General features: G+C 41.2%; 1 protein-coding gene across 9 annotated transcripts in view; it reads right to left on the reverse strand.

Annotated features, from left to right (window-relative positions):
• Positions 1-11,921, reverse strand: part of LOC122543151 (deoxycytidine kinase 2-like) — a 31,040-nt gene extending 19,119 nt beyond the window's left edge. Inside the window, exons 1-4 of one of the 9 annotated variants that reach the window (XM_043681524.1) lie at positions 11,753-11,770; positions 10,622-11,165; positions 5,520-5,554; positions 3,620-3,739 (exon numbers count right to left, since the gene is read on the reverse strand). In XM_043681524.1, coding sequence (XP_043537459.1) covers positions 3,620-3,739; positions 5,520-5,554; positions 10,622-10,907 — 441 coding nt within the window. In that variant the 5' untranslated portion in view covers positions 10,908-11,165; positions 11,753-11,770. Of the gene's footprint in view, positions 1-2,251; positions 2,504-3,619; positions 3,740-5,519; positions 5,555-10,621; positions 11,432-11,752 lie in introns of those variants that run through there. The other 8 variants (XR_006309935.1, XM_043681531.1, XM_043681523.1 and 5 more) reach the window with 8 other exon arrangements.
• Between the last annotated feature and the right edge of the window lie 3,690 nt (positions 11,922-15,611).

A 15,611-nucleotide genomic window follows, 5' to 3' on the forward strand; every position in this document is an offset into this window, starting at 1 on the left:
ACTTTATCCAGCCTGCTCCTGATTTTGAATATCTCTATTAAATCTTCTTTTGACCGTCTTCTCTCCAAGAACAGGCTCAAGTTCTTCAATCTACCATTATAACTGAAAATTTTCATCACTGGAAATATTATTGGAAACTTATCTCCAATTGATTCACATCTTTCCTGTGATGTGGCACTCACAACACATAGCACACAATACTCCAGCTGAGTTCTAGCAAGTGTCTGGTATAAGTTAAATGTCCTTCACTCTAATAATAAAGCTGAGAACAATGTTCACTTTATTTACTGCTCCCTCCACTTGTTCTGCCACTGTCTGTGTATGTACACCTCCAGGTCTTTGGTCCTGCACCTCCTTTTGAATTGTACCCACTATTTTATATTGTCTCTCAATGCTCTTCTGAGCAAAATGCATCACCTCACACTTCTCGACATTGAATGTCATTTGCCACTTATCCGCCCATTCCACTACTTATCAAAGTCCTTCTGGAGTTCCACAAAACTGGTCCTTTTTTTAAAAGCTTTTCCTTTTCTCAAGGATCCTTTTTTTTCAGAGGGGTCATAAAACATTCCAGACTCCGAAATGTCTGGTTTGGTTCAGAGATTAAAAGGTATAGAGAGGCTTTTTGTTTATACGTAAACAGGTGAGACTTCAGGCCAAAGCTTTTATGTTTTTAGAAGTAACTTGTATCAGTCAAGGGAGCATGACCAACTCTCGAGCTTAGCAGTTCAGTCCAGAACTAATGAGGGAGTTCAGCTGTGGGCTGTGTGGAAACAGGCTGCTAGACTCTCTCTCCTACTGCCCTTCTAACCTCAACCTGTCAGTCTTTGTTTCATTTTTACTGTGTTTAAGGCAGTTTGTTTGTTGGCATTGTTGTATATATTCGGAATAGCATAATTAAGTCTGTTTTGGATAGACTGAATTCTGTAGGGGTTCTTCATTCTGTTCTTTGTGTTTCATTGTGTAATTCTGAGAGTAAATTTTTGTCTGTTTTAAAACCTGGTAGTCAACCTAGCTAACTCAATCCGGGTAATTTTCACTGTGCACTTACCAAAACAAATTGCAAAGTTATGGTCTGGACGGCCTGCTTCAGAATGTCTTGAGTGGTCAGGCCTAGTCCATAACAGATGGCGGGCTATTTGTGAGATTTTAAACCGTGAGTGGTAGGTGCTAGTGTCTTTATGTCGGGGGGTTGGTTTGGTTCGGGAGACAAGTTTTGGGATAGTAATGGTTCTTTCAGTCACCAAAAGATTTCTGGAAGTGGATGCAGTGACTTTGGAAGTTTTGCAAAAGGTGAATAAAACCAAGTTGCAGGAATTAGCAGAGAAGCTGGGGTTGGAACTGCTTGCTTCTGTGAGGAAAGGAAAAATAATTACAGCAGTAGCTCAGCATTTAAACATGCTGGAGAATCTGTAGTGATGGCAAAACTTCAACTGCAAATGAAGCAACTTGAGTTCGAGACGAGAGATAAGGAAAGGGCAGCAGAAAACAGTTTGAGCTACGGTTAAAAACAGGAGAGAAAGAAAAAGAACGAAGGGCTTGAGCAGAAGAGAAAGAAAAAGAGAGCGCGTTTGAACATCAGAAACTGACACTTAAATAGGAAAGTCAGCTTAAAAGGATGGAGATAAGGCTGAAGGTACGCTCAGTGACGAAGAGAGTGAGGATAAGCAAGCTCATGGTAGTCAGAAGCCTAGTGAGAAACTGTTGAAAGATGTCCAAACATTGCCTAAATTTAATGAGAAGGACCGTGGAAGCCTTTTTCATCTCATTTGAAAAGATGGCTAAACAAATGGCCATCCAAACAAAACTTGTAGGTAGGGATAGTGAAATCTTTTCATCACGATCAGAGGAGGTATCTGGGGAGTATGAGGAGGAGAAAAAAGTCATTTTAAATGCATATGAGTTTGTACCAGTTTCAAATAAAAAGGGCTGCAGCTTTCACCTCCTTCTTCAAGGAGAGGTGACCCCCATGCCTCCCCCACTACTCAGATCCTTACGGATCTCTGTCCATTATCCAACCTTCTGGAATCTATGTATACAATATCAATAATGCATATGGAGCCTTGTCCCCTTTATGTTACCTCTTCCAAAAACTCTGATACATTAGTTAAACATGATTTTCCCTTCAGAAATGCATGCTGATACTTCCTCATCAACCCCCCTTTTTCTACATGACGACTAATTTCCTCCTAATTAGTTGTTTCTCAACTTTCCCTCATCACCGAAGTTCAAGTAACTGGTCTGTAATTACCTTCATAATCTTTCTTGAACAAGGCCATGTTTGCAATTCTCCAGTCTTCTGGCACGACCCTTAAGTCCAAGAAGACTGAAAGGTTTCTCCTAAGATTTCCACCCTCATTTCCTTCAAAATCCTTGAATGCATTTCCTCGAGCCCCAATGCCTTGTTGACATGATGTCCTAACAATCTCTTCAATACTTCTGCCTTATTCATTTTGAACATTTCCTCCTCTGTTGCCACTATCCTGGGCAGCATCCTCGTCTTCTGCAAGGACAAATGCAACGTGTTCACTTAAAACCTGAGATATGCCCCCGCCTCCAATGCAAATCTTCCCTTTGGCTTCGCATAAGCCCTGCTCCGGCTTTAACAACCTTCTTACGACTTATTTGCCTCTAGAAGCTTTTGGGATTTCCTTTTATATTAGCTGATAGTCTTTTCTCATGGTTTTTCTTTGCTTCTCTGATTTGCTGTTTCACCTCCCCATACACCATCAGTATTCCTGTTGATTCTCAATTATATTTTCTGCCTTGCACCTCTCTTAGAGTTATTGACAATACTGATAAAAGTTTTTTTATTTCTACTTCGCTGTGTCCAAATAGAAACATGTGTCCAGGTGTCAACAGAAATTACCATTACCATACGAATGTATCATCCACTTCAACTTCAACTCCCCCTCCCACTCCGTCAAGGACATGCAGGTCCTGGGCCTCCACCACTGCCAAACCGTTACCACCCGACGCCTGGAGGAGGAACGCCTCATCTTCCACCTTAGGACCCTGCAACCACATGGGACAAATGTGGCTTTCAACAGTTTCCTCATTTCCCCTGCCCCCATATTATCCCAGAACCAAGCCTCCAACTTGGACCTGTCCTCCGGACCCGTCAATCATTGCCCCCCTCTGACCTATCACCTTCTCCCTCACCTTCATCCACCTATCATTGTCCCAGCTACCTCCCCACAACCCCAAACGCCCTCCCATTTATCTCTCAGTCCCGATCCACAAGCCTTATTCTTCATGAAGGGCTTGTGTCCAAAACGTCGATTCGCCTGCTCCTCGGATGCTGCCTGACCTGCTATGCTTTCCCAGTAACACACTTTCAACTTTGATCTCCAGCATTCGCAGTCCTCACTTTCTCCGAATGTATCTTTCAGTAAATAAGTTGGTCAGAATTAAAAAGTCCCAATTTCTAAAAGGTAGCCCTTTGGGAGAGCCCTAAAAGAAATAAAACTGTCTCCTGGATTCAGTGAATGCAAGATTTGACCACAAATATTTTAATGCCACTGTTAAATAAGATGATCATTGTTCTAATTAGAGAAACAGCACCCCTCCAGGTCTAATTTGGTCAGTTTTGATCACATTGTAAGGATATGATACTTACTTCACTGTCGCTGGAAGTTGGAATGTTGCACCATTTGGCTATAGGCTCCCGAATAATTTCCCACTGCTTACTAGCTACCTGCTCCAAGAGTTCAGCAAATGTGGATTTACCAACAGCTAAGTAAAAGCAGAAAGAAATTGGTCAATCTTCACGAAATACAATAGCATGATCATGAAGTGTTTAATAGCTTTTGTTTGCATTTTGATTACCCTGTAAGATACTCATACCAGTTCCTCCTGGCTATTTTGACCACCAAAACCAAAGCTTTCAGACTTGAAATGTTCAGTTTACTTGTTGCTCCACTGACATTGCTGGACCTGTCAGGTATTTCCAGCATTTTCTGCTTTTGTATTCAAGGTGGAGAGGAGGAGGATTTTTTTTATCTCTCAGAGGCTTGTTTGTATCTCAAATTCCTCTTCCTTACTGAGCAGTTGAAGCTACGTCACTGAATATAGTCAAGGCTGAGTTAGACAGATTTTTGATTGACAAGGGCGTCAGAGGTTAAGGAAAGGAAAATGGAGTTAAGGCCACAACCAGGTCAGTCAAAATCTCATGTAACGACAGGGTAAGCTGGGGATGAATCAAATGGCCTCTTACTGTTCCTATTTCTTGTGTTACATTCTCATATTGTGTCAGCACTTTATGTGATCACAAGTATACTTTCCAAAAGGAATTGCTCATTCTTAAATGGATAGTGATTTACTAAAGAGTTTTGATATGTAACTGGAACAAATAGATTAGAGTATGGCTGTTCTTTGTGTTTCTTCCTATACTATCCAGTGCTTTGAAAAACACGAAAGAGTTTCCAAAGATCTGTTTTGAAATCACCAAGATATTCAAACTGAATAGTAATCAGGTGGAAAATTCTATCTTGTCTGGAGTCAGACTAACACAGATTGTGGTGGTTGTGATCACTGGAGGCTCATTGTCCCAACCCAGGTCGTTATTGCAGAAGTTCTTCAGTCGGTCCAATCATCTTCAGCTGCTTTATAAATGACCTTCATCCCATCACAAGGACAGAATCACTGACAACTGTGCAATGTTCAATACCATTATAACTCCTCAGATGTTGAACTAGTTCACAGCCATACGCAGCAAGACCAAGACAACATTCAAGATTGAGATAATAAGTGGCTTGTAACATTTGTGTCACACAGTTACCAGACAAGGATCACCTCCAGCAGAACACAATCTAACCTTGACACTGAATGGCATTACCACAGCAGAATCCCACAGATAACATCATAGAAGTTACCAATGGACCAAAAACATAATTGGATCAGCTGCGTAGTGTGGTTACAAGAATAGGTCAGTTGGCATTTGGTTCACCACCACAAACATTCACACCCTCCACTCAGCGTACAGTGTCGACAGTATGCATCAGGTGCACTACAGCAACTCATCGATGATGGTTTGACAGCACTTGTGCCTCTATAGCCTCAGACAAGTGCAGCACATGCACAGGAACACAAGTTCTCCAAACAAATGCTAGCACAGCCAACCACACTCACCTCTCCCACTTGAAAAATACCCTGACATTTCTGAACATCTGTTCTTCAAGAACACAAGCTATTATTACACTGAGCATGCTTTTCACAGAACACTCACAATTTACTTATTCATATACATCTCGACCTGTCCAACCCATGTAATTATAATATTATCCATTTTGGAAAGAAAGCAAATCTCTCTCCAAAATGGACACAGAATCTCAAATGAATCTGAGGAAGGGTCACCAAACCCAAAACTTTAACTTTGATTTCTGTTCACAGATGCTGCCAGACTTGCTGAGCTTTTCCAGCAATTTCTATTTTTCCATAGAATCTTACAAAGTACATTCCAGAAGACACATGGCCACTCTTGTGCTTTTCAGTTAATACAGAGATGACATTGTACTTATCTCGGGATGAAACTTCAGGAGACTGTCAGCAGCGCCTGTCCAAATAGATATAATGGGTTACTGTTGTGCTGTTGCTTTCTCACCATAATGTAATACAAGTAACATTCTCCTCCCTCTTGAATATTTTGTTTGAACCTGCCTCCGCCACACTTCCAGGCAGTGCATTCTGAACCCAACCTACTCACTGTGTGAAAATATCTCTTCTCAGGTTGCAAATTGCAGCGGTTTCTTTTGAAAATTCCTTTATCCTCTTATTCTCGGTCTTTTTACATGGGTCTGGGATATCATAGCAATTACAGAAATGTGGCTCAGGGATGGACAGGGATGTGGCAGCTTAATGTTCCGGGATACAAATGCCACAGGTAGGGTAGAAAGGGAGGCAAGAGAGGAGGGGAGCGTTTTTGATAAGGGATAGCATTACAGCTGTACTGAGGGAGGGTATTCCTGGAAATACATCCAGGGAAGTTATTTGGGTAGAACTGAGAAATAAGAAAAGGATTATCACCTGATTGGGATTGTATTATAGACCCTCTAACAGTCAGCAGAAATTGAGAAACAGATTTGTAAGGAGATCTTGGTTATCTGTAAGAATAATAGGGTGGTTATGGTAGAGGATTTTAACTTTCCAAACATAGACTGGGACTATCATAGTGTTAAGGATTAAGATGGATAATAATTTGTTAAGTGTGTACAAGAATATTTTCTGATTCAGTATGTGGATGTACCTACTAGAGAATCTGCAAAACCTGACCTACTCTTGGGAAATAAGGTAGGGCAGGTGACTGAGGTGTCAGTGGGGAAGCACTTTGGGGCCAGTGACCATAATTCTATTAGTTTTAAAATAGTGATGGAAACGGATAGACAAGATCTAAAAGTTGAAGTTCTAAATCGGAGTAAGGCTAATTTTGACGGTATTAGGCAAGAACTTTCAAAAGCTGATTTGGGGCAGATGTTCGCAGTTAAAGGGACGGTTGGAAAATGGGAAGCCTTCAGAAATGAGAGAACGACAGTCAAGAGACAGTATATTCCGGTTAGGTGTATTCCTGTGAAAGGAAAGGCTGGTAGGTGTAAGGAATGACAGAAGAAATTGAGGGTTTGGTTAAGAAAAAGGAAGCAAATGTCAAGTATAGACAAGATAGATCAAATGAATCCTTAGAAGAGTATAAAGGCAGGAGGAGTATATATAAGAGGGAAATCAGGAGGGTGAAAAGGAAACATGAGATAGCTTTGCCAAACAGAGTTAAAGAGAACCAAAGGGTTTTTACAAGTACATTAAGGACAAAGGGTAACGAGGGAGAGAATAGAGCCCCTCAAAGATCAGCAAGGCGGCCTTTGTGTGGAACTGCAGGAAATGGGGAGATACTAAACAAGCATTTTGCATCCATATTTACTGCGGAAAAGGATATGGAAAATATAGAATGTAGGGAAATAGATAGCAATATCTTGAATACTGTCCATATTTCAGAGGAGGAAGTGCTCGGTGTCTTGAAACGCTTAAAAGTGGATAAATTCCCAAGATTTGATCAGGTGTACTTTCGAACTCTATGGGAAGCTACAGAAGTCCCTTGCTGAGATATTTGTATCATCGATTGTCACAGGTGAGGTGCCAGAAAACTGGAGGTTGGCTAATGTGGTGCCACTATTTAAGAAGGGTGGTAAGGACAAGCCAGGAAACTACAAACCAGTGAGCCTGACATCGGTGGTGGGCAAGTTGTTGGGGGGAATCCTGAAGGACAGGATGTACATGTATTTGGAAAGGCAAGGATTGATTAGGGTTGGTCAACATGGCTTTGTGCACAGGAAATCATGTCTCACAAACTTGATTGAGTTTTTTGAAGAAGTAACAAAGAGGATTGATGAGGGCAGAGTGGTGGATGTGAGCTATATGGACTTCAGTAAGGCGTTCGACAAGGTTCCCCATGGGAGACTGGTAAGCAAGGTTAGACCTCATGGAATACAGGAAGAACTAGCCTTTTGGAATCAGAACTGGCTCAAAGCTAGAAGACAGAGGGTGGTGGTGGAGGGTTGTTTTTCAGACTGGAGGCCTGTGACCAGTGGAGTGCCACAAGGATCAGTGCTGGGTCCACTACTTTTCGTCATTTATATAAATGATTTGGATGTGAGCATAAGAGGTACAGTTAGTAAGTTTGCAGATGACACCAAAATTGGAGGTGTAGTGGAAAGCAAAGAAGGTTACTTCAGATTGCAACGGGATCTTGATCAGATGGGCTAATGGGCTGAGAAGAAGCAGATGGAGTTTAATTTAGATAAATGCGATGTGCTGCATTTTTGGAAAGCAAAGCTTAGCAGGACTTATACACTTAACGGTAAAGTCCTAGGGACTGTTGCTGAACAAAGAGATTTTGCAGGTTCATAACTCCCTGAAAGTGTAGTCTCAGGTAGATAGGATAGTGAAGGCGGCATTTGGTATGCTTTCCTTTATTGGTCAGAGTATTGAGTACAGGAGTTGGGAGGTCATGTTGTGGCTGTTCAGAGCATTGGCTAGGCCACTTTTGGAGTATTGCATGCAATTCTGGTCTCCTTCCTAATGGAAGGATATTGTGAAACTTGAAAGGGTTCAGAAAAGATTTCCAAGAATTTTGCCAGGGTTGGAGGATTTGAGCTATAGGGAGAGGTTGAATAGGCTGGGGCTGTTTTCCCTGGAGCGTCGGAGGCTGAGAGGTGACCTTGTAGAGGTTTACAACATCATGAGGGGCATGGATAGGATAAATAGACAAAGTGTTGTCCCTGGGGTGGGGAAGTCCAGATTTAGAGCATAGGTTTAGGGTGAGAGAGGAAAGAAATAAAAGGGACCTAAAGGGCAATCTTTTCACACAGAGCATGTTATGTTTGTAGAATGAGCTGCCAGAGGGAGTGGTGGAGGCTAGTATGATTGCAATATTTCAAAGGCATTTGGATACATATATGAATAGGAAGTGTTTAAGAGGGAAATGGACTAGGTGCTGGCAGATGGGACTAGATTGGTTCGGGATATCTGGTGGCATGGACGAGTTGGACCGAATGGTCTGTTTCCGTGCTGTACATCTCTATTACTCTATGATTATGACCAATGGAAGGCTTTCTCTCCCAACACTATCCAGGTTGCTCACGATATCAAGAACCTCTGTCACATCTTCCCATACACTTCTCCTTTGAAAGGAAAACAGTCCCAATTTCACCACTCTCTTTTCATAGCACAAGTCTGTCAATCCTGGAACCATTCTTGTCAACTTGCTAGTGTTCACATTATTCTAAAAACATGGCGCCAAGAACTGTACACAACACTCCAGCTGAGGTTTAAATAACGTCTTATAAAATTCAGTACAAACCTTCAGCTTGCACTTTGTGCCCCTATTAATAACACCAGGATATTGTGTGTTTTATTATATGTTTGTATTTCAGGATGAAGTTGAGAGCAGGCATCTACTGAGTGGTTAAACTATTTAAACTTCGTGACAATGACACCTATAAACAGGACTAAACCTTTAAAAATATTATAATCACAGAATCCTGAACACACGCACCAGCCAGTTTCAAAACATTTCTACTCTACTGTTGTTATAATATTGAATGGATTCACAAACTCTCAACATGAATTGAATTTATTGTCACGTGCACTTAGGCACAGGAAAAATCGTTGTCTTGCGAGCAATACAGGCCGATCACAGAGTTAAGTGGCACAGATAGTAAATAATAGGTAAACAGCAGCAAAAACAAAAACACAGGTACAGGCGAATGTTAAGAGTTTGTAAGTCCATTCAGTATTCTAACAACAATAGGGTAGAAACTGTTACGAAACCGGCTGGTGCATGTGTTCAGGCTTCTGTACCTTCTCCCCCGATGGTAGGGGTTGTAGAAAAGCATTGCCAGGGTGGGATGGATCTTTGAGAATGCTAGTGGCTTTTCCTTGACAGTGGGCCTGGTAGATGGATTCTATAGATGGGAGGTTGGCCTTTGTGATTGTCCAGGCCGAGTTCACCACTCTCTGTAACCGTCTCAGATATTGAATGGTACAGTTGCCATACCAGGTAGTGATACATCCAGACAGAATGCTCTCGCTGGCACACCTATAAAAGTTGGCAAGGGTATTCGACATCATGCCAAATTTTCTCAGCTTCCTGAGGAGGAAGAGACATTGTTGGGCCTTTGTAACCAGTGTGTCCACATGAAGAGTCGAAGAAAGTTTGTTGTGGATGACCACTCCCAGGAGCTTGACACTCTCCACTCATTCCTCCTCTGTGCTGTTAATGTGTAGGGGGGCATGAGTAAGATCCTGCCGAAAGTCAATAATGAGTTCCTTGGTTTTGCTGGCATTGAGAGCTGGGTTGTTCTCAGTGTACCATTTTTCCATGTCTTCCACCTCCCATCTGTAGTCTGTTTCGTCGCCATCTGAGATTCAACCGACTGTGGTGGTGTCATCAGTGAACTTGTAAATGGCATTAGTCATAGCTATCCTGTGTTTTTGTTTTTGTCGCTGTTTATCTATTATTTACTTATCTATGCTACTTAACTCTGTGATCTGCCTGTATTGCTCGCAAAGCTTTTCATTGTGCATCAGTGCACCTGACAGTAAATTCAATTCAATTCGTTGTACAGTTTAGTTTTAAAGTTTATTTTCAATCTCAGAATTGCAACATTTGTATTACAGTTTTAAACTGAGAAACTAAAGTGAACTGGAAAGAATTAAAACAGCAACAAGGAACAAAAGAAAGCGACACGTTGCAGGAAGGATTGCGCGATATAATTTACTTCTCAAAATTGAGAAGTGCCTGGGAAGTTTAATAATTTCAAATTGATATGTAAATTTGGCCTGAAGGAAGTTGGGATTGAAAACAATGCAATGAATGTTAGTTTTAACCCGATGGCCACGAGGAAACCAGCGGACAGCGCACTTGAAAATTTAAACTCGCACAATCCAAGATTTTCACATTTATCCGCTTAATTTTGCCACTATTCAAAACAGACACGTTTTGTATGACAGCTGCAGTTCCTTTCCAAGCAAAAACACTTGTGCACTATTTTCTTTAACCAACAATTCACGCGATGGTTAAGTCTCCTGCAAATAATTTTATATTTTTCAATTTTCTTTGCGGAGCCCCTACCGATATTGCCCTCGACTGAAATCCTGGTAACTGCCTGACTTTTACTGTGAATCTCAACAGGCTCCGTTCTGGAGCAAACGCGTTTCCGAGCAGCTTCAGTTCCCATCATCAGCTCAACCCGATCGCCCGGTTTCCAGTGGGAGCTCACGGTGGACAGCAAGCTCCGTCCTCGGGTTCGCAAAGCGTACTGTGGGTCGGGGAATAAACACGCCACTCTGTGTAGCATCCGGCTCTGCGTGAATTTCACGCTTGTCCTTATCAGGAGAGCTCTGAAGGACAAAGCCATTTCAATAGTTCTGTGCTCAGAACCCCCGCACACATCATGCTGCAGTTCACGTTTCCTGTCTCAGCTCCTCAGCTTCTCCTGTCTCTCGTTCCATCACCTCGCTTCCTCTCTGCTGAAACCAACCTCCTCACATTTTGGTGAAACAGTTCCGGGTTAATGCAATTGAACAACGTTGTTTTCCAGCAGCCCTTTTCCATCAAGAAGGAGGTTGGGTTATTTGCATCTCAAGAGGATTCCAGATATCCGGCTGCGGATGATCTACGCGAAAACAAAACAAAATCGAATTTGATGCACAATTTATGTTTCAATTTATCGCTTCGCATCCATCTTCTTCTGCACCATCTTTGAGCATTTGGTACAACCCCTCTGTGTCATCCCCAAGCGGTTTCCTGTCCTGCCCTTCGCCTTAGCCACCGTCTCTTGCTTTTCAATCCCTACTGCTAAAATGGCCTGACAGCTTGCATCAGGTTATGTTCAAGGAACGTCGGCTAATTCAGTGTCTTGACATAGACTAAAGCGGGTCAGTTTTGTGCACTTAATCATTGAACGTAAGAATATGAAAAGTATCTTGCCTTGTGTGGTTGGACGCCACACCGAGTTTGGGTTCTTTTCAGACTGGTGAAGAAATTAAAGTCGTTTTCAGGTTTAGCTTTCAAAGTAACATTGTTTATTAAATATTAATACTAAACACTGCTGCCGGTGATCATCACTGGTCTGTCAGGCTCTGACTTACCATAACAATCAGTAAGAACTGATCTAACTTAATATGCTCTCAGTTCGACTCCCAGTACGCAGAGTTCGACTATTACCTGAAATAATGTTTTTCTCCAGTGTTCGACTATTACCTGAAATAATGTTCTTCTGATCCAATCGCTCTGTGATCTTAAAACTTATTGAGATGCAACTCTGTGACATCAGAAGATTGCTCCTGGGTTCCCAATCCTTATACAAATTAAAGTATAAGATAATTCACAGGGAAGAGAAGCACTGAGCATAGTCCTCGACTTGCTGTCCTGGCCAGAAAGTGTGTTAACTGAAAGTCTGAGTTTCATATTGTGCAAGAGGCCTTCTTTCCTGGTTAACTGCATGGATCTTTGATTTCTTAGTTAAAAATCACACCACACCAGGTTATAGTCTAACAGGTTTATTTGGAGGTACAAGCTTTGGGAGCGTTGCTCCTTCATCAGGTAGCTAGTGGGGCAGGATCATAAGACACAGAATTTATACTAAAAGGTCATAGTTTCATACATCTGATGCAATGTATTGATTGCTGTTAAGTCTTTAATCGCTTAGAATGGGGATGCAGGTTTTGATTGATAATATGTAAATTTCAGAAGTTCTTTCAAGCCACAGTTCTGAGATATCAAGATTTTTTTTAAAAAAAAGTAATATCTCAGCTCAGAAAATGCATTAAAGATGTGGGGTTAGAATCTATTATTTTTTTAAAAAAGTGACATTTCCACTTCAATTTCTTAGGCATGTTGTATTTAAATAACGAGCAATGCAGTAACAGGGTGGGGTGGGGAGAGAGGGTGCAGCATTGTTTGTTTATTCATTGAATATGAACATTTCTGACCTATTCCGGATTGCCAGGAGAAAAGTGGTGCTCTTGAACTGCTGGATTCTGTGTGATGAAGGAACACCCACATTGCATTACTTATCTCACAGCTCTGATTTGGACTAAGCTGTAACAGTAATACTGGACAAGTCAGATCCCAGAGTGACCTCTGAATCGCAGCAGCATAAATTTTATTTTTGTAATTGATTTATTGGGGTGGTCAGTCACGGAATATGTTCAAAACAGGTTGCAATGTACATTTAACAAAATAAAATCAAACATTTTGAGCATTCAAGGGGAAAAACAAAAATGTTACAAATTGTAAGAACTGTTTGAAAGGGTTTTATGACAAATATCATAAATAAAGTCAGCACAGTCTTATAAATACTCAAACTTCAATGAAGGGTCACCCTATTTCCATAGTTTTTTGTTCAGTTCACAAAGCTGTACTTGGTTTTCTTTTGGCAACTTCTGCATGCCTTGATGTCATTGAAATAATTCTGCAGAGACCAGAAACCCATTGCCAAGTCACCCTTCATTTACACCTGGAAAGTCCCTGACAATGAGCCAGCTCCCTCAGAGACAGCTCTCAGACTAAACAGCACCTCTGACACTCCTGTTTCTGCCAGTCAGACAGACCCAATCAGGAACTCCAATTCTATGATGTCCACCTGGCTGACATCATTCCAATCACTGTCCCTAAGACCCTTAAACTGATAATACAGATCACTTACTCCATAACATGTATTCTATAAATGCATTTAACAGTCTTGCATGATGTCTTACTCTCAGACACTTTAAAAGTCTTTGTTTCTGGAGCTTTAATCTCCTAAACCATGAAACTTTTGCTGACTTGATTGTTTTGGAGACTGATAGGCCTTTTTCTCTGATTTAATCACTTCTCGCAGACCTGTAAACAACCCTACAAATCACATTTTATGCACACTTATTAAAAAGTGCTACTCTTAATTCACAATCCTCACCACTTTTTCCATGCTTCATTCTGTGCTGAAATCAAGTATCTTTGTATATTCACGTCCTAGCTTTGATACTTTGCATTCAATTCTGTCAGATTATATATTTATAGCTCATTGATTAGACAATCTGTCCATTTTGTCACAATACTATGTTTCGGTACAGAGCCTTTAGTTCTGATTTTTACTCAGCTTGTAATTTCTGATCTTGCTTGCTGACTGACAGACCCTTAAGTTTGAATGTTCAGTCCCTTTTGCTGCACTCTGTTGATTAACCATGTTGTAACCCTCTACTACTGCCTTGTCCTTTCCATTTAAATTTATCACTTCTCCCCTCACATGACACCAAACTGCTAAACTTCAAAGCCTCTCCACTGCCCAAATTATACAATTCAGCGCAACACTTGTGCCAGTGAAATTCAAGTGAAGACCAAACCATAGGTACTGCTGCCACTTTCTGCAAGTATGGTAGTAGTATCCCATAAACTGAAAGATTTCTCCCACACCAATCTCTGAATGATACATTTAACTCTCTGATCTTATTTGCCCTTCACCAATTTGTGGTGATGTAAAAAAACAAAAGAAGCAGAAGGAAGACCAAGAGCATTTGGTTTCTGATGTTAGTTATAATTTGGAATGTGCAAGTTTCCAGAGGCAAAGTGAATATGCCTTTAAGGTTTTGTAAGAGAAAGAAATGTGTAAAGGAACTAGCAAGTAGAATTAAATCTAGGACACGTGTCTAAGTTATGGTATCAATAATGAAACAGTTACTCATGTTAGCAAAGTGACATCGTGAGACAGTTGTTTTGGCTGATTTCTTCCCTAACAGGACGATAATATTGATCTTTCAAAGTGTTATGTCCATGCAAGGACAACACAAAAAAAGTTAGTATTGAAATAAGAGAACAGAAAAAATAGACAATAGTTTATTTGCCAAGGAAATTGTATGTCACTGCAAGAGGACAGAAGATGTGGAAGGATGTTTCATCATGGTACGTGAACAAGGTATATTACTGTAGAATGAGAAAATTGAATTTAGAGTGAGATGTGTGTCTAACTGCCATATTTGTAATGGTATTGAACATGGAACCACAGAATGGGCATTTTTGAAGTGTACTGGGTAATGACAGTGCTGAATATATGAAAAGAATACAATGAGTAGCAACTGATGTACAACCACTGAAATTATACTCAAAAGGTCGACACGAGTATTGCACTTCTCTTACCTATCAAATAACCATTGCACTTAGAAGTATATGAAACAGGTTGCAGATGGAGAAGAGTACATTCAAGGCCAATGGTGGGACATGATATGTTAGCATTTCAGTGAAAAAAAATCTCAATTTTAGGCCAATAAAAGAATGTGGTGTAAAATTAAGTGCTGTCTTTCAACAATCCAGTTGTGATTCATCTAGTACATTTTGGGCTCATCCACTGTTTGTCTAAAAACACTGCGCAAAGTTTGAGAAGATTTGTAGCTCGGGTACTCATTGTTGTGGTTCTGTTCGCCGAGCTGGGAATTTGTGTTGCAGACGTTTTGTCCCCTGTCTAGGTGACATCCTCAGTGCTTGGGAGCCTCCTGTGAAGCGCTTCTGTGATCTTTCCTCCACCATTTATAGTGGTTTGAATCTGCCGCTTCCGGTGGTCAGTTCCAGCTGTCCGTTGCAGTGGTCGGTATATTGGGTCCAGGTCCATGTGCTTATTGATAGAATCTGTGGATGAATGCCATGTCTCTAGGAATTCTCTGGCTGTTCTCTGTTTGGCTTGTCCTATAATAGTAGTGTTGTCCCAGTCGAATTTGACAAGCAACATGAATTCGACTGGGACAACACTACTATTATAGGACAAGCCAAACAGAGAACAGCCAGGGAATTCCGAGAGGCATGGCACTCATCCACAGATTCAATCAATAAGCACATCGACCTGGACCCAATATACCGACCACTGCAACGGACAGCTGTAACTGACAACCGGAAGCGGCAGATTCAAACCACTACAAATGCCGGAGGAAAGATCACAGAAGCGCTTCACAGGAGGCTCCCAAGCACTGAGGATGTCACCTAGACAGTGGACGAAACGTCTGCAACACAAATTCTCAGCTCGGCAAACAGAACCACAACATTCTATGAGCTTAAAGAAAAGGACTTCAAGTGACAACACATTATGCAGATA

The sequence above is a fragment of the Chiloscyllium plagiosum genome, chromosome 42, assembly GCF_004010195.1.
Source record: "Chiloscyllium plagiosum isolate BGI_BamShark_2017 chromosome 42, ASM401019v2, whole genome shotgun sequence".
Classification (NCBI taxonomy): Eukaryota; Metazoa; Chordata; class Chondrichthyes; order Orectolobiformes; family Hemiscylliidae; genus Chiloscyllium; species Chiloscyllium plagiosum.